Source organism: Glandiceps talaboti, chromosome 2, assembly GCF_964340395.1.
Source record: "Glandiceps talaboti chromosome 2, keGlaTala1.1, whole genome shotgun sequence".
NCBI classification, from domain to species: Eukaryota; Metazoa; Hemichordata; class Enteropneusta; family Spengelidae; genus Glandiceps; species Glandiceps talaboti.
This window is the reverse complement of record NC_135550.1, coordinates 13698920-13726169: the sequence shown is the minus strand read 5'-3', so window position 1 is coordinate 13726169 and position 27250 is coordinate 13698920. Positions and strand designations below refer to the sequence as shown.

General features: G+C 34.1%; 1 protein-coding gene across 1 annotated transcript; it reads right to left on the bottom strand.

The window, feature by feature from the left end:
• Positions 1-366: 366 nt before the first annotated feature.
• Positions 367-26970, bottom strand: LOC144448418 (dynein regulatory complex subunit 7-like). Its single transcript, XM_078138663.1, has 14 exons — positions 26672-26970; positions 25645-25942; positions 24715-24909; positions 23739-23897; positions 22195-22413; positions 19432-19551; positions 18151-18355; positions 15213-15341; positions 13691-13920; positions 10860-11075; positions 9738-9848; positions 8137-8442; positions 3421-3560; positions 367-1875 (listed from the first exon to the last, which is right to left on the bottom strand). Exons 1-14 carry the CDS (start codon positions 26890-26892, stop codon positions 1794-1796), a joined length of 2631 nt encoding a protein of 876 aa, XP_077994789.1. The 5' UTR covers positions 26893-26970; the 3' UTR covers positions 367-1793.
• Between the last annotated feature and the right edge of the window lie 280 nt (positions 26971-27250).

Below are 27250 nucleotides of genomic sequence, written 5' to 3'. Positions count from 1 at the left end.
CGTGACAGTAATTCCTCGGTATTATTATTAATATAGTGCTGATGACAACATCTGAATGAGGAGAAAAAAAGAGAGTACGATTTCAACTTTCAGAAACTCTGGATGTTAATGGATTTCTGTTGAAACTCTTTTCTCTTTTAATCAAAGGATTTCAGAATGTTTTTGTTGAAAGATTTTTATGTGATGATTAAAAGCTGTATGTGAATAATTGAGTATCACAGAGAGAGAGATAGAGGGAGAGAAAATTTCTTACAATAAAAATGTGAATAATGCATATTTTTTGTTGTATTTGTACCACGTATATAAAACGACTATAGTTGGCTGATTCTTTATTCATAAAATATTTTATTGAACACAAGATATATACAATAATTATTGAATTGTTAATGTATATCACACAGACACAGGTCTTAAAAACTAATGATGCCAAGAATTGAAAAAAAAAAAAAAAAAAAAAAGTCTGATGTTAGCCATTTTTATGTCAATACTAAAAATGGTTGTGATTGTGAGCTATAAAATATGAGATGGACTTTCCACTTAATTCCTCAGATTTTAAGTCCCAATTTAACTTTTGCTGTTGCTTTTGTACATGAAAACTCTAACCAATTCCAAGTCACTATTTCCACATCCAATTTTTGAACAGAGAACAAAATGATCTCAAAATTATCCACATCATAACGAAACGTTACTCTTGTAAGTAAATAAGAACCCCTTGGTTGTGTGTGTGGTACAAGAATGTACTATTACTATTCACATCATACTTCAACATGGCAACCAAACATTTATGTTAAATCTAATGTAACAATTAGACGTTATTCCCCAAGATTTGTCGTCGTTCAGCCAAGGAAAATATGAGTGACCTAAGGGGCCTTTTCACTACGAGTCGAGAGAAGAGTGGTGACAACCGTTAGGTCATGAGTATTTTCTGGCTGAATGAAGAAAAATATTGGAGAATAACATAATTATGCCAGCACCAGTTATATCAAAGAAAAATTGGGGAAAGTAATGGCAATTTTGAACCTTTTGATTCATATTTCGAACACAGAACTGAGAGCCAGTGATGTAGACATGCGTTCTCGTGACAGACATAGTTGTGACTTCCAAAGACCAAGAATATATATTCCATATTTTTTTGTTCAACTTGGCTCATGCATGGTTTATTAATAGATTGGTGGACTTCCTTGAAATTTGAAAAAAACAAGATGGTGAAGACCCAAATTTCTGTAATACTTTTAATAGGACCACTGCAGGAACAAGCTTTCATATGGCAAAGTTTTGAATGACTTGACTACGATTTTCAAAACAAAGTATTCCTTGAGGCATTAAGGATACTAAAAATCTCAAATATACAAAAAAAAAAAAAAATACCTCTCCATATGTAGATTTGGAAATGAATAGAATATACAATTGGGATGTAGTATATTCTTGGCATCACTAGTAATAGCCAAACTGATTTTAATCTGTGTAATTATTTGCTTCAATAAATCCATATCAAATCAAAAACACTTCTGTGTCTTTATTTAACAATATACAGTCACTGTGTTCATAAAAAAACCCACTGGTTTAATAATAACAAAAATTCACTTCTTTATACAAAATGTTGGTTTCGGTACAATTCACAGAGAAGATAATACAAAGGAAAGTCTCATGAATATTTAGAAATCAAGGACGGATTCTTGTCTGGTGTAGATCGTATCAATAATTTATACATAATATCTCATCCATTGATTTTACCATGCTTCAAGACATCGCCAATCTTGCAATAATCTTTACAATTCTGCTAATAATTCCTATCAGAAATATTCCGCCAGTCGTGCATCTGTTCGTATTTTCTGTTCCAGACCCATATACTTATGAGGAGCATTCTCTTTATGCCTGTAAGGTAGCAATACAGAAACACAGAAATTGAGACTCTTTTATCCCAGTAATTCGTGGCGGCTACAGTCTAGCGGTGCACACGCTGTGTAATTTGGAGCTGTCATTCCCTTGGGCATCTCAAGAGTAGACAGCTGAGACCCTATCTTCCACAAGAAAAATTCATTCTCTTTACAAGAAGCACTCATGGGAGATTACAATTTTGCCCTTCCAATCATTTTTCTCATTTTCTGCTCACATTATTTGTACGGCTTTCTAGGTTTTCAATAAGGAAGACAAGTAACTATTATAAATATGTTCTGTGATGAGCTGAGTCGTTCATTTGATAAGATGTGGAAAATATGTTTTATACAAATTGAAAATGAACAAGAGTGGCTCAACTGAGACTTGTTTGATATCATTTTTTACAGTAAATATATAAGTTACGTATACTGAATTAATGAACCAAGTTAAATAGCACATTTATACTAATCATAGGAAAGTATACAATCTTTCTGGTTTTAAATCTCATTACATTCATACACAGGGCAAGTACACAATCTTTCTGGTTTTATATCTCACTACACTAATACACAGGGAAAGTACACAGCCTTTCTGGTTTTAAATCTCATTACATTCATACACAGGGCAAGTACACAATCTTTCTGGTTTTATATCTCACTACACTAATACACAGGGCAAGTACACAGCCTTTCTGGTTTTATATCTCACTACATTCATACACAGGGCAAGTACACAATCTTTCTCTGGTTTTAAAACTTACACAATACATTCATACACAGGGAAATTTAGTACACAATCTTTCTGGTTTTAAATCTCAAAACATTCATACACAAGAAAACATTTTTTTTAAAGGGGAACACCACTCCAGGAAATGAAGGCATTCTCATAAACAATGGGTTCTGGAGAGTCATTTCATGATGTTACATCACCTACAAGTACTTGCGATTTCAGAGAAGCATCAAGCTGTTCCTGTATTTTTATAGGGCATCTTTGTTGTGGGGCGTTGCATTATGGGTATCAGCAAAAATAATCACAATCAAGTTGCACACTGAATATTCATAAGAGATGTTTTACACTGTTTGGGTATAGGCACTTAGGACTTATGAATATATTTTATATTTTTTCTGGCTATGTATCTTTCCCATGATTGAATTTTCCTGCTGATATGAACCAAAATGCTTTAAAAGTGGTTTAAGCAGGTAAAATCTACTGGATTTCCCCAAGTGACTTTACAGGGTTTAAAACAAACAAAATTATGGTAGTGTGGGAATTTATGTCTGGCCAAGTTTTGCCAGATTTCTCCATTTCTGTTGCCAGGGTTCCAAAACCTTTGCAAAATTGGCACCAAAAATTGATTAATTATTTTAAACTAAAAAATCTATTTTGTTTTCATAATTTGCAAATTTATTTGTTCCTCTGTGTATAATTTCCGACATTTATTAGCATTCCCATCTTGACATCATTGAACGTACAAGAAACCAAATATTTAGTTCAAAATCATCTTTATTGGTTGCCCTTTATATAGTACAAGATTTTACGTACCTGTTTAGTCGTAACTCCAAGATGTGTATCCTAAACATAGCTTCACTGCAGTAATTCAGATATTCTTCTTCGTCCTCTTTGTTCATAGAAACCTGGTTCTGTTGATACCAGTGCTGTTTCTTCTGCAATTCCGTTGTCTCCTGCCATGCAACAAAACAAGCACACCTCGTTAGAGAGAGAAATACTCACATGACCTTCCACTTGAAATGAGACGCAGGGTCTGAATACGCTGTATCCATGACAACACCATTGATATTTGTATTGATGTTGGCATTGTGAGTGATTAGTGAAATTGAAATCTACACATGGAATAGACGCCCCTTAGGTCTTCGGAGAATGTACACTTCATGATTCAATTAGACGTTGATCAGTGGGTAGAGTTATGGTTTCATTCAAACAACAATCATAGACAGTCTGTGTCTCCAATATAGCTTTAAAACTGACCAGGCAGCAATCACGTAGACTGTGATCACTTGTGTGTGCATGAGATTGAATAAAAGCATAGCCACTCTACCAAACCTAGAAACTGATCAGTGGAGTACATGAATTGAATAAAAACATGCCAACTTTGCAGCAGTAACATCATTGAAATAAGCAAGAAACACACTCTAATTTACTCTCCATTCATATTTTATACAGACAAGACTTTTTTTTTCTTTTTTTTTTGAGTATTCTATCATGATCTAGAAATTTTGTATTCCAGTCATGTCGTACTGTATAGTCAGTCTCCACTTGATCAACTCAGCAATGAAACTACTCTCAAGGAAAAGATCATGAAACAATAGTACATTACATATTAACTAGGGGGAAAAAAAACGTCAGTTTAAATCAGTCCACAAACTCAGAATGTTTACATCATTACAAATACATTTTGGCATCGATTTTGACTTAGGGAGATAGGTAATCAAGTGCAACCATATGGAAAATTCTCCAGGATTATACATTTAAATTCTAAATTGAACGGTGAATGGGAACTTATAGGCACTTCTATCAAGGCAAAAACATCTGAGTGTTTGAAAAATAGAGACAAATTTACTTTTAGCTCTATCCATATTGTCATGTTTGAAGTTTTTTTTCCTGTATTTAATAACATTCTTCTTGGACTTTTTATTACAAACATAAAACTTTTCATGGATGAAATTTTTTTACATTTTGTATTCAGAAAATTTTCTTAAGTTATCAATTTCAAAAACTGTCCTCATTTCTTAATGTGTGCATTTACTTTACTTTTTCTAACCGTAATATGAAACTCTACACTCTGAATATTTTGCAATATATTTTTTGTATGCCATCAAATCTGTTTTTTTTGTTTTCTAAACTTTAAAGTATGAATATAACGCTTAGCAACAAGAATAACAACATTTAATAATAATGACATTTTTGTTTAATATCACCTAGGATGATTTGTCTTGCATTTGGAATATTAATAAGTCCTGCTTTCTTTCCCCATAACACATAAAATCCACCCCATGAAAACTCCAGCAAACAAATTTGTTTCAAGTTTAATTCAATACACTTTTTGTATTTTCCTAAAACCCCCAAAGGCTATCGCATTCTATTTCCAATATTTCATCCATAGAAATATTTGTATATTTTGACAAAGCTGTAGTATATTGAGCAAACCAAAAGAGACAGTTTTACACAAAAGCTTAAATATCATCAAGGAAATTGATTTTTTTCATAATCCCTGCCATTTCACTGATTACATGCAGCAACATTATGTGCTTTTACAGCTTTCTCTTTTGACAGTATGATGGGTTTTTTTCACAGTTATGATTTTTATTTTTTCAATTTCTATCACATTTACATTATAACAGCATCTTTGAATGTTGAGAAAAAAACAAATGACATCGGCACTTCTGGAAATTACTTATTTTGCAACCAAGTACTACAATGGCAATCAAACATACAAACTCAAAATTTGGGATATTCAACTTTTCGTGTCCTGATTTTGTGAAATATGATGAATATAATTATGGTTGTCATTTTTTTTTACCATGCCGAGTCACTACAATGAATAATGCACTTTCATTGACAATGAGTTCAAAGCACTTTATACAGTACAGCTACTACCCTCAGCACAGACCTATAACAACACAATGGCAGTTTATACTACCTCAACTCCCCAAGGAGCAAATCATCTACAGCCTCAGATTAAACGCCTTCACATATCAACAATCTATCCTACCTGGTTCCCAAGTAATAATACAGCATGGACTGACCGACCGGGGCCACAATCATGGTTCAAATTTACCTACCTCCATGGACATACGTCATTCAGAAACAAATGGGCAATAGCAAGACTCAAATAGGCACACCATGTACATTTGTCACGTTTGTAGATTACAAACCAAACCATTCTTACTTAGTATTCAACAATCACAACTCCATTTATTGATAAGATTAAAGAACGAACGAACAGACAGCCGACTGAGTTGATTTAAGTATACACTGAGAAGTGTGGGCACGCATTGCATGACACTTAGTACTATAAGTTCACTCTACAATATGTCTTTGAATATATCTCGTTTACTGTTTTTACCATAGTTGCACTCTGCTGTATACCATTTATTTACAAGACAGTGACCAGAACTGATTCAATTTACACACCGACAGCTAATTGTGTGTGTGTAGTCTTTATACAATTATACAACGTACATACATTTGCCATGATTTCACCTAGTTTAATTTGCCCAATTAGACGGTTAATTGTATTGCAATCCTAATTCAATTATGTCTCCATTACCTTACCTTGACAGCTTCCATGCACAATTACTTTTTTTTTACAGTCAAGCCAGAATTATATGTAGTAGGGTTTCGTTACCCACATCAACAATTAACTGTGTACACAGCCTTTTAGACATAGCAACAATATGTATGCCACAGTGTTGTGCATTACCATGGTTTCATTTCTCACAACGATATACACTCTCTACTCAATCTAATCAATTATATCAATTATAAAAAATAACAAATTACCACCAACTTTCAATATCATGTTCTTTCACTAGCCAACAAAACTGACAGATATCAATCATTTTCAGATTTATGGGAGGTACAGTACATCTTGATTTCAAAACACGTAAGTATAATAACAATTACGTTCACATTGAGTACCATCCAACAGAATGCACCGAGTACCATCTTAGCAATTTTTGTAGGGTTATGTGAAGCATATAATTACTAACAAACCAATAAATCATATTATACCATGCGTGAGTCATTTAGAACAAAAAATATGAAATTTATACTATAATCGTTCTAGGTTATGACAACACAATGTCTATGTCACTGGTTCTGCTGTGTTTGAAACATGAGTCAGAACGTTCAAAATTACCATTACTTTCCCTAATTTTTCTTTGATATAACTGGTGCTGGTATAATTATGTTATTCTTCAATATTTTTCTTCATTCAGCTGGAAAATACTCGTGACCTAAGGGTCACTTGTATTTATTTTCCTTGGATGAACGAAGAAAAATATTGGGGAATTTATCAAACCTCTAAATATTCTACTGAAAAAGCTGACACAAACTGACACAAGCAGAGTTTCTAATCTTTTCTACTTGGTTCAAATACAAACCCTTATAAAACCCATGAATATTAAATGTTAATGCTGATGCAACCATTTGCCTTCTGGTGTTGTTAGAATAGTTGATGGCATAATTAAGGTTCCTTGACATTTTAGTATATGTATTAGATTAAGTCACCAAATCGTTTATGTAAATAATACCTGATTACCTGGTTTGAATACTGCCAATAACAAAGTAATGGAGATATGTACACTTCAGTAAGTATATTATATAGTCTAGTTACTATACATGTAGTTGTTCTCTATGATCTCTTTCTAGTGTATAGTCAAATGGACAAATTCTATTGAAAATCTAGCTAAATCTCCTGCTGGGGAAAGGATGAACAGTGCATGTCAGTACTAATCCAGTACACATTGATTACAAGTGGTTGTATATTATATTACTTCATTCAGTTTACTATGATCTCAACCTTCAGTTTGAAAATGTAAAGTGAAGTGAGGATGCGATAACGTCATCACTTTTATATCAATGCTCCAATAGTATAAACTAATGCTGCTGGTGATAAAAAACGGAATTCTGTACGAGAGAAATCCATTTGACTATACTGTACGGTATGGTAGAGATGATTGCTACATGTATTGGACTAGACTAGTAAGTACAATGCTATAGGTATTACCTTTCACTATTCAGCAAAACTTACCTTCCCTAAAGAAATGCACATAAACTCGGCTTAGGCCCCTTTTAAAACCCATCATGATATAAATGCCATAATTATATTGTCATTGGCCAAACAACTCCAACTGACTCTAGAAATGTCATCATCAAACAACTGCCAAACATATAACTAGCCTGAGTTATGATTTACAGTCAGTGTATAAATGACACTGATGTGTTTATTTTTGTGATTCTATCATCTTTACACTGGTGACTAGTTTACAGCTGAGTACATACCATTTGTGTGGTCTCACTTTGCAATTAATACGCATCGCATTTGAAGTAACAGAAATGTTTCATTCTGAGATAGAAACAGTGGCGTTTTGTAAATTTCATAGCGGTGTTAGTTTGCAGCTGAATCTACATCCACACATGCTATTTGATAAATACATAGTCATGATCCTTGCCTTTTGAAATTTAAAAAAAACTTAATACTGTGCTTACAGAGTCTAGACTCGAGATTTTACTTACCTTTTCAAATCTTGCTTGAATCAGATTAGCCTTGTCAATTAATCGTTGTTTAAGGTCAGCCAGACAGTCTTCTTTCAAAGTGAAAGCTTGTTGCTTGGATATTTTCTCGGGGTCTCCGATTTGAGCTAAGAAAGGAGCCAGGTAATCCAGTTCCATCTCTTCTCGTCTCATCTTTTCTTCAAGTTGTAGGCGTTCTAATTCCTTCCTGTGTTGTTTAGCCTTCTCATTTCTCTCAGTGTCGTATACTGAAATTGACAACTCTGATGCTGCCTCCTCGTTTATACGATCACTCAAGATTTCTCGCACCTATGAAACATAAAAAAAAAGTTCAAATCACACGTTTTATATTGACAAATTCATACACAAAGATCACACATTTCTAGTTTAGACCAAAAACATAAAAAAAATCAGCACACATGTCACTTGGATACCAGTGCATCAGTTTTTCTTTTTTTTAAAAAGTGTGACGGCAATTGGCAGAGAGAAAAAAAAAATATGGAATGCACATCACCAGTTGAAATTCTCTATTTTTTCTCAACACTATTTCCTGCCATTTGCTGTCATTGTGGTGGAGATGATTTAATATCAGGAGAACAAGCATTTGATGTTTACCCAACCTGTACTGAATGTATAAATACTAAACCTAAAATACTGTGAAGGAAAAGTAAATTCTTCAAGGCATGTGATCAGTGACTGTCTAATAGCAAACTGAGTGATGACTAAAAAAAAAAAAAAATCCCTCCATCACCCCACTTTGAACAGAATGTCATTTTTTAATTTTGGCTATAAAATATTGATAATCTTAAAAATGTCAAACCACGCATTTTTTACTTGATAATATCCATTCAAGATGACATATCTTAATATATTAATAATTTCCCAACAGGTGAAATATTAGACATTTCATAATGACAATTTCCTGGGTACAGTATTCATAACAGGCAACATAAAATTTCAATGAAGAGAAAAATGAACAGGCAAATGATTTCCTGATAAAAAGTGATATGAAGTGTTTCTGATTATTTCATTGTCATGTGACTGCATTTGAATACTTTCACATTTCAATTACACTGATGGACAGTCAAGATCACAGAGCTTGCTATAAATAACTGATTTATTGGGCATTTGGAGTAAACATATATTGTAATCAAATATAACAAAGTGACAGTACATTTCTTGTGATCTAACATTAACTTAAACATTTAAACCAGTCTAAAAGATTCTCTCTGAAGGAAGTCACCCATCGAGTGGAACACAACAACCACAATCTATCATTGTATTATCTATAGACATTTACACCATTTGTACGATAGTATCTACAATATACATCACTGAAGAGAATGCTTTATCTCTGCATATAGACAGCAGTCATAGTCATATATATATATATATATATACACACACACACACACTGTCTCTTGAAGCCACAAATCTAGACAATATGACGACAAACATGCATTACAGTTTGTGTAAGTTAGTGACCCTGTCTGTCATAGTGAAGTAAAGTGTACGTTGAAGAGATGATTGTTGAATACTAAGACAGACAGAATCTTTCATCGGTGTTTTGAGATTGTCATAATTCATAATTATATCTGTCTTACCTCTTCCTCGCATTCTCGTACACTGTTAATTGTACCCTCCTCATTCTCTATCAAGTGTACAAGCATTTGATAAATCACCAGGTTTTTCGGGGTTTTAGATGTATTATCAACCTGAAATGATGAAAAACAGAATGTATCATGGGTAACTTCAAAATTCGATTTTTTCTTTACATGTAATTGTAAGTTCTACATAAAAATTTGATGATGAAAAGTACACCATAAAGTATGAGTGCCAGTGTGGTGTACTTGGAGTATTTGCATCTTAGTGTGTTCTTTACTGCCATACTTTCACTCCCTATGTTTGAGAAAGTGCAGCAGAGAACAGCTCCAGCACAGTGAGTGCACTATACCCCTGAGCACCAACATTAACGAGTCATGGGATTCTGTTATATTATTACATAAGTAATATCTAAAACAAGAAATTTTGTAAAAAGATATCTGTTCATTCATGTGACTGTGTACATGGAACACTTGTACGCTTCTTAGCATGTAGGTATTATGCAATAATGTTTCTGATATTGTGATATATAATATTATACAAATAGTACATCGACACATGTATCGATCACTATCAATTTGCAAGTTATCATCTGTGCACTTTTAGGTAATAGATTAATATAAGAGGAATTTTGTCTTAACAAGTTTTTAATGAAAAGTTATTGTCATTCAACTTAACAATGACAGTAATATTATAACTTTATGGCCCAGGTATGGGTTTCGTGAACCGAGGTGGTAGGGCAGAACGGCTTGACTTTAGGAGGGTAGGTAGGTAGTACTACCGAGGTCTACAAAACCCAAATTTAGGCTGTAAAGGTTTTATCATATACAATACCATATATAGTGGCACAGAAACATCATTTGAATCACATAACCACATACATTTTTTGTAGATTGATAGTGAAACATTATTTTATGCTCAAAAACATAAAGATATCGTGAAAATCAAAAAATCAAAACTGAACCACTGTGCAAACAGATACTGACGTGTGCGCCATTGCAATATTTGCACAATGTGGACCAGGGCATGATTTGCATGCATGGGCTCAATGCATGAATTACACACAAACAGATACTAGGTATGACGAACATGATGACGTATTAAAAGCATTTTAAAATACTTACTTGGAATGTAGTCGTCATATCAGGTGTCATTTGTAAGACAGATCCCTTGTCGTTGGCATTTGGTGGTTTCAGAAACTCCCTGGTAGATGCAGAAATCTTGGTGTCTTCATGATGGAAGGTCAGCTGTATGCGATCCTCAGCAATCAAAAACACTCTCTCCGCAACATCCTCATTGGCTGGTTTAGCTCTATTACGGTGAAATTTATCCACAATTTTCTGTAGAAAATATAGAAAATACAAATAGATTTATAAGATAATTGTCATGATGTTTTGATTAGTATTGTTTGTTTGTTTGTTTGTTTGTTTGTTTGACTTTATTTAAACTCGATAAATTGTTGAGCCAAATGCTATAAATGATTGTGGTACATACAGAAAATGCTTTACTTTGGTGTTATGGGTTGTACTTGATATGGATGCTATAAATGATTGTGGTACATACAGAAAATGCTTTACTTTGGTGTTATAGGTTGTACTTGATATGGATGCTATAAATGATTGTGGTACATACAGAAAGTGCTTTACTTTGGTGTTATGGGTTGTACTTGATATGGATGCTATAAATGATTGTGGTACATACAGAAAATGCTTTACTTTGGTGTTATAGGTTGTACTTGATATGGATGCTATAAATGATTGTGGTACATACAGAAAATGCTTTACTTTGGTGTTATAGGTTGTACTTGATATGGATGCTATAAATGATTGTGGTACATACAGAAAATGCTTTACTTTGGTGTTATGGGTTGTACTTGATATGGATGCTATAAATAATTGTGGTACATACAGAAAATGCTTTACTTTGGTGTTATGGGTTGTACTTGATATGGATGCTATAAATAATTGTGGTACATACAGAAAATGCTTTACTTTGGTGTTATGGGTTGTACTTGATATGGATGCTATAAACGATTGTGGTACATACAGGAAACGCTTTACTTTGGTGTTATGGGTTGTACTTGATATGGATGCTATAAATGATTCTGGTACATACAGAAAATGCTTTACTTTGGTGTTATGGGTTGTACTTGATATGGATGCTATAAACGATTGTGGTACATACAGAAAGGCTTTACTTTGGTGTTATGGGTTGTACTTGATATGGATGCTATAAATGATTGTGGTACATACAGAAAATGCTTTACTTTGGTGTTATGGGTTGTAGTTGATATGGATGCTACAAACGATTGTGGTACATACAGAAAACACTTTACTTTGGTGTTATGGGTTGTACTTGATATGGATGCTATAAATGATTGTGGTACATACAGAAAACACTTTACTTTGGTGTTATGGGTTGTACTTGATATGGATGCTATAAATGATTGTGGTACATACAGAAAGTGCTTTACTTTGGTGTTATGGGTTGTACTTGATATGGATGCTATAAACGATTGTGGTACATACAGAAAGTGCTTTACTTTGGTGTTATGGGTTGTACTTGATATGGATGCTATAAACGATTGTGGTACATACAGAAAGGCTTTACTTTGGTGTTATGGGTTGTACTTGATATGGATGCTATAAATGATTGTGGTACATACAGAAAACACTTTACTTTGGTGTTATGGGTTGTACTTGATATGGATGCTATAAATGATTGTGGTACATACAGAAAACACTTTACTTTGGTGTTATGGGTTGTACTTGATATGGATGCTATAAATGATTGTGGTACATACAGAAAGTGCTTTACTTTGGTGTTATGGGTTGTACTTGATATGGATGCTATAAACGATTGTGGTACATACAGAAAGTGCTTTACTTTGGTGTTATGGGTTGTACTTGATATGGATGCTATAAACGATTGTGGTACATACAGAAAGGCTTTACTTTGGTGTTATGGGTTGTACTTGATATGGATGCTATAAATGATTGTGGTACATACAGAAAACACTTTACTTTGGTGTTATGGGTTGTACTTGATATGGATGCTATAAATGATTGTGGTACATACAGAAAACACTTTACTTTGGTGTTATGGGTTGTACTTGATATGGATGCTATAAATGATAGTGGTGTATACAGAAAACACTTTACTTTGGTGTTATGGGTTGTACTTGATATGGATGCTATAAACGATTGTGGTACATACAGAAAGTGCTTTACTTTGGTGTTATGGGTTGTACTTGATATGGATGCTATAAACGATTGTGGTACATACAGAAAGTGCTTTACTTTGGTGTTATGGGTTGTACTTGATATGGATGCTATAAACGATTGTGGTACATACAGAAAGTGCTTTACTTTGGTGTTATGGGTTGTACTTGATATGGATGCTATAAACGATTGTGGTACATACAGAAAGTGCTTTACTTTGGTGTTATGGGTTGTACTTGATATGGATGCTGTAAACGATTGTGGTACATACAGAAAATGCTTTACTTTGGTGTTATGGGTTGTACTTGATATGGATGCTATAAATGATTGTGGTACATACAGAAAGGCTTTACTTTGGTGTTATGGGTTGTACTTGATATGGATGCTATAAACGATTGTGGTACATGCAGAAAGTGCTTTACTTTGGTGTTATGGGTTGTACTTGATATGGATGCTATAAACGATTGTGGTACATGCAGAAAACACTTTACTTTGGTGTTATGGGTTGTACTTGATATGGATGCTATAAACGATTGTGGTACATACAGAAAATGCTTTACTTTGGTGTTATGGGTTGTACTTGATATGGATGCTATAAACGATTGTGGTACATACAGAAAATGCTTTACTTTGGTGTTATGGGTTGTACTTGATATGGATGCTATAAACGATTGTGGTACATGCAGAAAACACTTTACAGGATAATACATTATACAGTTGATAGACTGACTTACATTAATTGGTCTTGCATTAGAACTTGATGATCCTGCAGGTTCTAATTTTTTCTGTCTTTTACCAAATTCAACATGTCGGTAGAACAGGAAATCATCCCGGTTGATGAAATGTTCAGTCAATTCTGTCGGTGTCTCTTCACGTTTGACTAAACCATCAACTCTGGCATGATTGTAAAATATCATGGTACGTTCACTTTCTGGACCAGGTGTCAAAGCTTTGTAAATGTGTTCTAGGTGAAATAGAAAAACAGATGTTAGTTTTCTATGTGTTTGTCTTTGCTGAATTTTACATCACACACACAGAGTAATGACATTCAACAAGGCGAAGAAAAAATAATTGTGCGTTTTTCCGATAACATGACGGTCGCCTCAGAAAGCAGGGTACGTAGGTAAAAACAAACGCAATGTCGGTCAGAATATCCCTTCTGTGATATACATGTATGTAGTTTTTGATGAAATATGTACAGACATCACTTGGGAAAGAAAACAGACGGGCATGAAGGTCAAGAAGATACAGAATTTCTTATCTTTTGGTTTTTAAATGTTAAAAAATGTTTAGGATTAATAAAATTAAATAAACTAGAGTCGGCCAGGTTATTGGAAACACATTATTTTGTTTTGTTTCGCCTATTGACAGTTGTCAAATAGTTTTTTTTTTAGGAATCATTTATCAAATTCATGAGATAATAAATTTTAACAAGTTTGATGAACTGTAAAATACATTCTATTGTTATATTTGATATTGTTTTTAATAAGTTGTTGATGTACATGTACATGACAACTGATGTTCAACCATGAATACTTCAGTGACACACACATACATACAAACACACACACATGTACACACACACATGCACACACACACACACACTTATTCTAACCTTTGTGAGAACACAAATACTGATATGACAGGTGACATCAAACTATCACACCCACACACCCACTCACATTACGCACAATCTTGTCTCTGAGAGAACATCGATCCATACATGAGAGCTGATGTTCAAATACACTTTGTCTCTCTCTCTCTCTCACACACGTACATTAATCGGCAGAAGAAGACAACATCCATCCATGCATAAGTGCCAACTTTCAAAGAGACTTCTAGCAGTCACACATACACCCACACAAGTCGTGTAAATCTTATGTCTAAAGATTGTATACATACACAGATAAGATAAGGTACAGACATCCATGTCTGTACAGAAAATTTACAATGCTATTTGGGTATATAAGTACAAAAAAGATATTAAACTTCAATGAAATAGGTTAATGTTAGAAGTATATAATTATAAGTAAAACATGCTAATACATACACTTCATACATACATGTATGTATATTAGACCTGATGTTCAAACAAACTTGTCACTCACATGCAAGCATACACATATATACACATACATACACATGCACACACACACACAGGCACATACACACATAGGTACACACACACACACACACACACACACACATACACACACACACACACACACACACACACACCTACAAGTAAAATCTTACCTTTGAGATTCCTTGGTCTACCTTTCAGATAATACTCAGTTACTGCACCATTTCTGTGATTATGCACACGTAAGTCTAATTTATCATTTCTGTTGGAGTACCATTCCTTAACTTGGACTAGGCTGTTTACTGTCATATATGGTAAAATAAAAAAGAACAGTGAAAACTATATTTAATTTGCTGTGATATCCTGGAGACTGACACTTTTCTTCTTTTTTTTGTTTCTTTTTATAATGTCTGTCAGTTAAAAGAAAAAAAGGTAAAAGAAATAAAGTATGTGTGTGTGTGTGTGTGTGTGTGTGTGTGTGTGTGTGTGTGTGTGTGTGTATGTGTGTATACACAGGTTGGTGATACTTTCCATTCATAATCATACTTGTCAAAGTCTGGATGCCTTAGAAATGACAATTAAAAAAGTAAGAAGGACACTCATGGTTTATTAAAAGATGAATTTCAGCTATAAATAAACTTTTGCCAAGATATGTGTGTGAATTAGTGTACACTGCCATCTGTGACATTATGTTTTTTCTGATCCAACCATACACGTAGACGGCATGATTTTTCAGACTCAAGAAATAAAGTGTTGACCAGATCATGAGAAACAGAAAACTAAATAAGAATACCCTTATACAAATATCAAATATCAGCTAGTACTGTCTTATGTTTTGTTGTTTTTACACCATTGTAAATATGTTCTCATTACAATGTGTTGTTATCATAATATCAGGCAATACTAGATTGTCATAATGCAGCCATGACAACCCTTAGGTATTACAACAAGTATAAGAAAGAGAGGTACACTGCATATGATTTTCTCAAAATTTGAAACCGAAAGCTAAAAATAAGGTTTACCTGTAAGTAACAGAGCCTATGGTTTGTGATACATTGCAGGAAATGTACACATTAAATATTTACAATAATTCTTAGTCTGTAATATTGGATTAGATAAGATTGAGTGAACGACTCCCATGTACATATTAACATATTTACAACTTCTAAAGTTTAATACTGTCTTTATCTAATACTGAACTGTCCAATTTATCAAACTTTCAAGTGTTATATTTCTATAATGGATACTTTTTCAAGTTGTGCACATATAGACTTGTTAGACACGTATTTAAACATATATACAAGCTTCAAGTATAGTCATAGTGGTTTTACGTCAAGGTACAGAATGTTGAAATAGGAGGGATAAGAACAACTTGAAGAAAGATTCGTGCATTAATAGTTACAGTAATTACGGTATGCAGGTAGATCGTACGGCTGAAATGTGATCTCCTAGAGATCGTATGTATCTAATGTACTGCACTCAATATCTATCAAGTCACTGCCATAAAATACTTTCAATCTTCAACCATCTGGCCAGTTTCATTATGTCAGCAGGCAATATTAATCATTTTCGAATGAAGGCTACTTAGATTTGATGGAAACATTTGTAACACTTCAAAAGACGTTCACATTTTTTTTTTATAACGAACTGCTACTAGCTATTAGCTGTCATCATATACATTGTATGCTAGTGGCATCACACAGCTGTGCAGTGCTGGTAGTCGTGTCCTCAATTCTAATTTCTACCTAGGATATTTTTCAGAGTTTGAAATGCACTTTGTAAGGAAGTCAGTGTTCCATGACTTAGACCACCAGTTTCAGGTTTTGGTGGTCCTCCACAACAAGATAACAGGGGTGAATATTTCAGTCACTACAATTTCCTCATTTCCAGCTTTCCTGCACTTTTTGTCTTCATATATTGTATATTTCATCTTACAGAAATACCAAAAAACAAAATTTTGACTAAAATTTCTTGCAATATCTGCAATTTAGAATGAATCTGATGAATTCACTGAATAATCAACAGTAATTTATACTTTTTCAAACTACAACATAATTCTGTCACACTTTGAAAATAATAAGTGGGACCACTGTAACTTGATTTTGGTCGTCAAAAACTAAAACTCGGTTGTCACTGGACTCAAGACCACAGATAATCTTTTTTAAATCCTAAAAAAATCTAAATTCTAAAAAATGCAACATTTTGAAAATTTTAGAGTTTTATAAATGATGGGAGAAAATCTTACAATTTTGAAGGGTTGAGGAATGATAGTGAGAATTGGGAAGATTACGTAGATCTATAAAAGATTGAAGTATTGTAGTACATAGTAACATGGTTCTTTCTATCGATAACATACACATGTACATATCGAGGATAATTTCATAAACATATCAAGAGTTTTTTTTTAGTCATTTTCCATCAGACATTTTGAAGTATATCTCACCACCATACTGTCATTTGAGTTATTGCAACAGAACGTACGTGTACTTGTCAGGCAATAATATATTTAAAATATCTATGACAGTTCATTTCATTTAATTTAAATAAAAAAATTTCCAGGAGATTCCGGAAAAGATTAAATAAATCAAGAATTAATCACAGAATGGTTTCAAATTCCGGGACATTCCGAGAATTATTCCTCAGAGTGGTTTCAAATTCCAGGAATTATCCACAAAACAGTTTCAAATTCCAACACTTTCCGTGAATCGTCCTCAGAATAGTTTCAAACTCCAGGACTTTTCCAATAATTATCCACAGTACGGTTTCAAATTCCACGGCTTTATGATAAACCCTTGATACGACATATAAATGCTAACTGTAAACTATATCCTTCGCTCTTACTAATAACTGCATGAAACCTGAACAGTGCAATATCTAATGAGATTGCTGTCAGCATGCCATCAACATTGAAACCTCATCATATCATACACTAAAGTGATCAGTCAGTAATGTATATCTCCCGCTGGTAACATATATATCTAATCACAGGTTAGAGTGATTGTATGCAAAAGTACAGAAAGACTTGTCTCCAACTGATAGATAAAAAAAATTTACAGTATAATTTGGGTAAAATTTAGAATACCGATGGACAGACAGAATATTGTCACTTACATTCTTTATCATCATATATCGATAGTTTTGTCACCAGTCCATCCCTCATTAGGTACTCTGCAAACTTCTCTAGTCTGGCTCTCTTATAGAGTAGGGTCTTCTTTCCTAGAGGGCACCGTGTCTGGAATTCTCTCAGAGACAGCTCAAATGGTTGAACCCATGACGGAGGTAAGTCCAGGTGTTTCTCCTCTTCCTTTTCTTCATCCTTTCAAAGTAGATACAATGATAAAGATGGAACGTTGAGTTTACACATTATTGGGGGGGGGGGGGGGGTTACATTTACGGCATATTAATAGGTGCCTGTAGTAGTCTACTTACAGGTATTGAAACTGTATAATTGTGAAACAATTTGGAATCACTGCTAGAACAACGACAGTGACAAAAGTTTCAATTTGGTGTTTCTTGCCTATTATACAAAACTTATGTAATGAGACGATTCTTCAGACTCAAAATTTACAAAAATGTCCTTGTATCCGTGGTGTTTCCCTTTATAATAATACATGTATAATTTAGTACTATGTACACTAAAATGTTGAGGAAACCCTTTTTATGCCTTCAACTGAGCTAACAATAACCAGGGGATGATTTTAATGTCATCAAAGGCATGTATCAACATTAGGATTCCACTAATCGTAATCAGGTCAAGTCAGTGGCCAACATATTAAAAATCATGTATGGTAGATATTCACCATCAAATCCAGTTAACTGGTAAAGTCAGTGGCATGCAACGTATGTGAAAATGGTGTGTAGTTTTAGGTTTTATGTAAGTATGTCACTCAGGTAGAAAATATTCTGAATTTAGATTAAGCCACTTTAAGTTTAATAATACAAAACAACATGTTGTTAATTGAGACTCTGCAAGTACACTCTAAATACATTTTTCCTTCTCGTTTTTTTTTTGTCGTCTTTTACTATAGTATTGAAATCCACATGAATTGTGAGAACTAAACCCACTGTTTCATGATGAAGTGGAAATTGCCAATTTAATAAATGATATATCATTTCTACTTTGCTTGTATAAAAAACAAAAAACTAACAGTCTCCATTACCAACGTGTATGCAAAACAATCTTGTTTGAAATTGAGACCGTGTAATAACATCAAGTAAACAGACAAAATATTGATTTATGTTTCCCAAAAATGTCCAATTATAAACTAATGATCAATAATACTCAGGCACCTGTCTACAACATGTGCATTTTCTATTGAATTTTCAGAATCGATAGCAGAATATTGACCAGACAAGGCAAATGATAGAGAAATCTTTTGACAAACAACATACCTCTTCATCATCAAAATCCAGGGCATCTTCCTCAGCATCTGGTATTGTCAATATTGGTTTCTCTGTTTGTGGGAACATGTACTCCCACTTTGCACAATCACCAAGATCAAAGATAAGGTTCTGTAAAATAAAACAAAAAACAATAAATGTTGTGCGAGTTAAGAATTGTACAACCCAAACTGAAAGGACATCCAGAAATATACACGATATGATGTCATTCAAGGATAAAACAATAGACAGTATAGTCAATACTTAATGAGCATGAAGTTACACTCCACATCTCTCCCCAACTCTAATCCCACAGATACTGAAAATGCATTTTTACTGTAGTTTACTTCTTTGTAATAGCTGCAATTGTACACTTTATTTCATTGTGATCTTTATTAGCACTTTTTGAATTAATTCATAATTGTGTTATTGGAGGGAGTCATGAATATTCATGTTCAGCTATTGCATATTCATATCTGCTGACTCCCATGAGGCAATGCATGTCCATGGGTAGAAACTACACTGGAAAGTAAATGAGGAACAACTGTCATCTCAGTTTTTCTTGTCAATATAATATTTAAACAATAATGTATGCCCTCCCAGCCCATAATGGACGAAAGCAAACTTTGAACGACATAATGGGCGAGGCGACAGCCGAGCCCATTATGGAGTGCAAAGTTTGCTTGAGTCCATTATGGACTGGGAGGGCATACATTATTGTTATTATTTTATAGTTTTGCCGATTCCAGTGAATTTGTAGACCGAGAAACGCAAAACAACATATAATATACACAGCGCTGAACATCGTCTGCCATGTTCGGCCCGGAAGCTGAATACTAATCATAGCGACACACGTACGTACACGTACACACACATATACACTTCAATGAACTGCTGTGAAGGCAAACTTGTTTCATGAATGCGTTGTATTTTTAAACAGTGGAAATGACAATCATAAGTAACAACATACATTTCGAAAAAATACCTAGTCGTATGAAGAAACAGAACAAATAAGCTTGTATTGTTATGCTCGTTCCGGGGCCGCGATGCCCAATAATGGAGTACATTATCAGTAATAATGTACAGCGATGACGTCACAAAATTCACTGGAATTGGTAATGCTATAATATAATGTAATTTAATGTATTGTAAGAGATGGTAAAAGCAAGAAATGACTCTACAGAAACCAAAGTTGAAAAAAATGCTTTTATATTCCTAGATAGAGTGGTGTTCCCTTTTAGCAATAAGTTGTAGAGCTGACACTAGAGGTCTACAGTCACAACTTAGACTAATAATTTATGATTTATGATGTCTATAGTTGTAAGAATGACTTTTCAATGTCATACAGTATGAAAGGGAACTTGGTATTTACAAGGAAGAAACATGTCACAAAATAAAGTGTTGGGAAAAAAAACCCTCACACTAAAACTATGTAACATAAATGGCTATAAAAGAGACTAGCATTTCTATTACTGTCATAAGACATGGGGAACCTTTGTAATTGTGATTACAGCAATTACTGGCTATGTACAAAATGTAGATAACAACGGGAGGTCCTGAGATAAGGTAGCCGAGGTGTAATTCTCCACAATCTAACATGCAGTAATGTTTATTCTAAATGCAGCTAATAACTTATTTCCATTTGTTCAAAGTAAAATTTAAGATTTTTTTTTTTTAAAGATAATGGCTTCATTCTTGCACTGAAAGTCAAAAAACACTCAGTATTTAATAAGTAAACTTGTCATATCAAAAAAAAATATGTATTTGATTTGGCAAGTGTATGTAAATTGTGAGAATGGTGACTATGGTTATTAGCTTCGTTTTTTAATAAGTCACGTTTGTGCCCCCTGGCATACCTATTTAGAAACACTTATTTCTACAGTCAAGATGAAAAATGTGCTGTGCGTCTTTTGAAATAGCGAGAATTTAGATAAAAGAAACGGCCCTTCAAAGATACACATAGCCTTCAGAAACGAAGTCCTTTTATTTCTATTTCCATGATACTCCATTATCAGCAGGGACACAGCTACTGATAAAAAACTACTAGGTACATTTGGAAAACTGTCAAATACAATATTTCACTTGGTATTTTTTATCAAGTTGTTTTCACTAGTGTGGTTTTCAGCTAAAATAAAATCCTTGAAAATATTTTTTATGGCTAAATCTGTGAAAATTAAGTCCAGATAAAAATAGCCAATTTCTCTTTTCAGTGAAAGTGAAAACTCTTGAAAATATAGTATTTGACAGCAATACTAGATGCCAACGCTGTCGAAAAACCTGGATGACTGTTTCACTACCTCAAACCATAGACAGTGGACACTGTCTATGCTCAAACTTAATAAAGAGGTTCCTCCCTTAAAACAAACCCACCCTCCATTTTAAAATGGCCATATGGATGAAAATTGGGTATTTATTTTGGATTTTTAATTTATAAAACAAATTTACTATATTTTTCTACTTGAAAACACAGTGTGAAATAACATACACCACTGTGACAATGTCCTTGTTTGTAACATAATAAATAGCAAAACATTAAAAATATGTGTAATGTGTTTGTTATTGTACATACAATAATAAACTTTTACACTGTTTGCATCTTTTTTTTTCAAATAATTGAGTTACAAACAAGGACTTGGTGTATGTTATTTCACACTGTGTTTTCAAGTAGAAAAACATAGTAAAGTTGTTTTATAAATTAAAAATCCCAAAATAAATACGCAATTTTCATCCATATGGCCACTTTAAGAATACCTGCGTTATAATATATCCTCTTACCTTGCAACCTTCTGAACAATCCTGCATGCACACCCAGTAATTGTAATTATTCCACAGTGACTCAATGCCGAGGAAATTTACATCAGTAGTTGGGAAGGAATTGCCGGTCAATGGTTCAATGAAGAAGTTCTCTGGTACTTCACGTTTACCAGACAAAACCAGGACCCAACTGTGTATACGCAGACCATATAAGTCATCTGGGGGAGGCTTTTCCAGTTCCTGTGAATAGGGTTATTAGGGTTATTAGGTCAAATTTGAGGTTTTAGGGAATAATGCTGCAGAAGAAAAACTACAAACAAGAAAATATGACAAACAGCAGTCCATGGTTCTAATGATTTTTATTCCATCATCACCTTATTCAGGGTTGGGGGTTGGGATGAATAGTAAACAGTGCAGAATACTGGAATCTATGGGATTTATAACACTGGTAATCCAGCCTTTGGTTTACTAAGATAGACGCAAACTAAATCTATTGTTCTTCAATGTGGTACATTACACAAGTGGGTGATAGTGGTTTCGCTGTTGTGTGATTGTAAATCACCCTGTGATCAAGGTAGTGTAAACATTGGAAGTCACAAAACAGCAGTGCAAGTTCATGTAACTCTATTAAAATAAACTAGTTTTCAGAGACAGGTACTGATACTATAATTAAACCAACGTCCATTATCAACATGTTGCAACAATAGTTTCAGTTTGTGTATATCCTAGAAAACCGAAGTTTCAATTACCAGATTAATAGTTTGAGTGGGAGGACAACACTGCATCAGTGTGTTTGTGATGGTGTGTATGTGTGTATGAAAGGGCAGGGCATGCTCTGTAACTATTAAAATGTCATTAAAACCAGGGTGTGCAAATTTTGACCTGAATAATTTTTTTTTTCATTACAAACCTCTTGCTCTGCAAGTAGTTTCTGTAATACAATTAAATGTAAAAACACAAGAATGCATCAGTTACTACCAACAAGTCTTGTACGAAATTGAAGTAAAACAATTGAATTCAAAAACAAAAAATGAACAATATTAGGGATTGTCTCAGGCTGTAGTGCTTGCATAATTCCATGAAGCAAAATCAGATTTTTTTAATAGATGGAAGGCTAGAGGGCGGGCTTTGGCAATGTTAATTATGAACATTTATTTTTCACCCTTTCTAAATGGCTATACAGAGGTCGCGTTAACACACTATAGTGGCCACAAACAGAATTTCAATGTTCCAAATGTTCACCCAAACTACAGTGACCATTTTCATGCTGAATCGAAGGCATACATTTTACAAATTATCAAAATTGATGCAATACTGCCAGCAACTACATACCGACTGACACGTCATTGCTGCCAGTATAGAATAAATCTTGAAAAAATTTGAAATTTTGACGAAATGATAAAAAGACTAATGTAGCAAAAAAGAAAGCATATATTATCTGTTTTGTATTCTTGGATAACATTTATTGTTTTTAAAGGGAGCGACAACTTAGTTTTTATAGATTTCGTATTTATACAACAGTCTGAGACAATCCCTTAATATTTTAGATTCATCTGTGAACCTACTGCTTGTTTTTCCTCCTCTTCCTTTCTCCTCTTTTCCTCTTCTTTCTCCTGCTCCTCAATCTTTCTATGTTCCTGTTTGAGGATGAATTTACTCCTCAAATCTTTGGGCGGTTTAACGGTGTATTTTTTAGATTCTTTCTTCTGTTCTTCTTTCTTAACCTAAGGAAACAGATATAAAAGTGGAATTCATAATTTTGTTCCAAAAAATTAACAACATACTGAGCCATACGGTCTATAAAGTACCAAACAATATAGAATCATGACACACAGTATCTTGCCAGGAAATAGCAATCTCATTTAACTGACAGCCTGCAGAACATTCATTCTTTCATGATTCTCCTGTTCTGAATTTGTATGTGTCATTGTTCTTACAAGCATATATATGAGCTTGATTGTTTTGTTTGTATTCTGCATGTGCCTATATGAGCCGTACATGGTATATACATTTCATGTACAACACTGCAGTGGTGAGATACCCATTTCACATTAGTTTCATTTTCAAATTCTTTTGTTTTTAATTTTCTTATATTTTATTTTGTTTATTTATTTATTCACTGATCCTGACAACAAAGTATCAATCAATCAATCAATCAATCAATCAGAGAATTTATAAAGCGCCAGTATCCACTTTAGGGTCCTTTTTGAAGGCGTTAGCTGTTGGCTTTTGTCGTATTTCCAGTGGCAGTGCATTAAATAGATGAGGTGCAGCACGTGAGAATGCACGCCCGCCATACAACAACAGTTTGTACTTGGGTTCATGCAATAAACGTTTGGCAGATGATCAGAGTGTCTTGGGATTTGGCTTCAAGTGAATTAAGTCAGATATGTAGGTTGGCGATAGTCCATTCAGAGATTTGTAGGTGATCAGTAACAGCTTATACATTTGTATTTGATTCTATCCTGCACTGGTATAACGTAAAGTATTGTATTCAAGCTCTTTTACTGACACAAATCAATCAAACCAAACCAAACCAACCTGTTCTTTCTTCTTCATCAGAGGACAGATTTCCCTGGTTTCATCACAAAGACACGTCTCTCTAGTAGCGTATCCAGATACAACATAGGCATCATAACCAGCTCCCAGTAGCAGTGAACATAACAAAGTACTCATCTCAAAGCAATGACCTTTCTGTCTTTTCAGTACAGTGGCTGGGGAATACAGAGTCTTGGGCTGTAACAGGAAATGGAAAATGATAGGTCAATGTACTTAGTTATCCCTACTGGTACCTAGTCACACACGTTATATTCATAGCTTGTTGATGGAAAATGCAAGCAATTAGGCTAACATTTTGATGGTTCAGTTGTCAACCACCAAGGATTACACTGAGACAGACTACAAGTACAACCAATACCTCCCACAGTGCCGATACACAAAAAGTTACAGTGTAATAATAGCTCTGGTCAACAGCTAATAAGCATCTTTTTCTTAAACCAAAATAGGGCTTAGAGACTGGTATTACATTATATACTTCCCAGTTATTTTTTATTTTATTTATTTTTTATTATCTGACATTAGTCAGGCAGTCCACATAGGTGACAAACACCTACATTGTATGAACATAGACCCCAAAACAAATACACAAAAATAATAAAAGACAAAGAAAACTACACTTTAGAGATTTTGGAAGCCTCCGTGGAAGGTGGGAAATCTTGTTCCTGTTATGATACCATTGTTTGACTAAATGAAGTGGTTACCATTTAGAGTATGGTTTTCAGTAGATCAAATAGGTGCTCATAATTTGCATATTGGCACCCTTGTTACTTTAATCAGAGAGAGAACTGAGTTCTGAATGTAATGATGAAAGCATGTGCTGTACATTAAGTATCCTTCTACCTCCATCGTATCACAAAATTAATTATGCACAATAACTCAATGACTATCTCATTTAGTACAACAATGACTTACCAGCTCAATGGGAGGTTGAAGTGAGACAAACGTGATATAGTCAGCTACAAACTCAGCAGCGCCATCATAGTCATACAGTTCTTGGTATGGTAACAAGGTTGGTCTAATTGTTGTACAGACAAACTTCTCTGTGCCACACTCATTCAAAGGATTCAGAAGTAATGGTTTTCTGTCTCTGTACAAATGTACATATTGTCGCCTGAAGTTCTCAGCATACTGCAGAACCAATGTTTCCTTGTTTTCATTCTCTTTGTATGACAATGGATAACCACTGATATCTTCAAACTCAGGTTCTGGCCTGGAACAATATACAAATTTTATTATCATACATTTTTTTTGTTACTCTTTGCTTTAACATAGTAACAGAATGAAATTACCAGAGGTCTGGAAATTATGACCAGTCTCATCCCATCATTCAAAAGGCATCTTATTCACATTACAAAATCAAAATCAATAATGGCTGACTTTGAACTTATTTTACATGCTGTGATTTCAAATATGAGATTGGATTGTGTTATTGGTGGGTGGGGAGGGGGGGGGGCATAATTTTATGGTAGATTATGGAAAATATGAATAAAAGATGGGAGACACTCAGAACACAATAATGATTAGTCTAGGGATGAAAGGTTATATTATTTGTTATACTTCTAGGAATTTGTATAATTAATTGATACAATTCCTGGATATGTTTACTATTATGACCACAATAAGCATATCCCAGAAAGGATATTGCAAGAGTCGCAGGCTACAATACACATAGATCTTGAGTTTAGCAGTGGTCAGCAACCAGTGTCATCGATGCTGTAGGTTGCATTAACACAGACAATGATATCTTTGGTCTGTATCTCCCCACAATGAATGTTGTCATGATGTATACATGAGCACAAATATGATTTTATTTAGCATTTAGTTTGTAATATGTAACATTGTAAACAGCTTGCATGTAAACTATTACATGTAAACACCAGTGGCAGTTGAATAAAGAGGATATAACTTTTAAGAAATTGCAATTTCAACGAGAACTCACAAGTCTATCTGAGGAGTCACAACTTTAATTTTTTCCAGCTCTTCCCTCAAAGCTTGTAAATTTTCCGATTCCTCCAATGCCTCCTCTTCGGGTTCCTCTGCAATGGTTGGTGTTGCTTCATTTTCGAGTGTAGTACTTTCTTCTTTAGGCTGCTCTGTAGATTCCTCTTCTGCCTTAGGAGTTGCTGGGGGTGTTGGCTCTGCTGGCTTATCGTCAGCCATGGCAAATTCTGATGATATAGGGTTGTTTTACTGAGATTTCGAACCCTCAAAGATATTGACAACAGAGCTCCTGTTGCCCTGCAACACCCTTTTGAAACTTTGTAACGTTGTACCTGGTAACGGTATCGAAAGTAGTGCAACACTGTGAAGCAAAAATATCTCGATTTTGATTCATAATCTGCTACTTAGCATTTCAGAACTGACCAGTTAATCTTCGGAGACAGCTGTCATATTTTTCTTCTGCATATACATTTTTATTGAATATTTATCATATATATTTTACGCGGATGGATATATGATATAAACACTACACGTCATGGTTACGAGAAGTTACCCAGACGTCTGAGGGCTTTCCCAG

Excerpts from the sequence above, each read along its gene's own strand:
- LOC144448418 (XM_078138663.1), bottom strand. The coding sequence starts at position 26,892 with ATGGCTGACGATAAGCCAGCAGAGCCAACACCCCCAGCAACTCCTAAG. Across the intron at positions 23,898-24,714 it reads TGATGAAGAAGAAAGAACAG|GTTAAGAAAGAAGAACAGAA; the intron begins GTTGGTTTGGTT and ends CTGTTTCCTTAG. Across the intron at positions 19,552-22,194 it reads ATTGTTCAGAAGGTTGCAAG|AACCTTATCTTTGATCTTGG; the intron begins GTAAGAGGATAT and ends TTTATTTTACAG.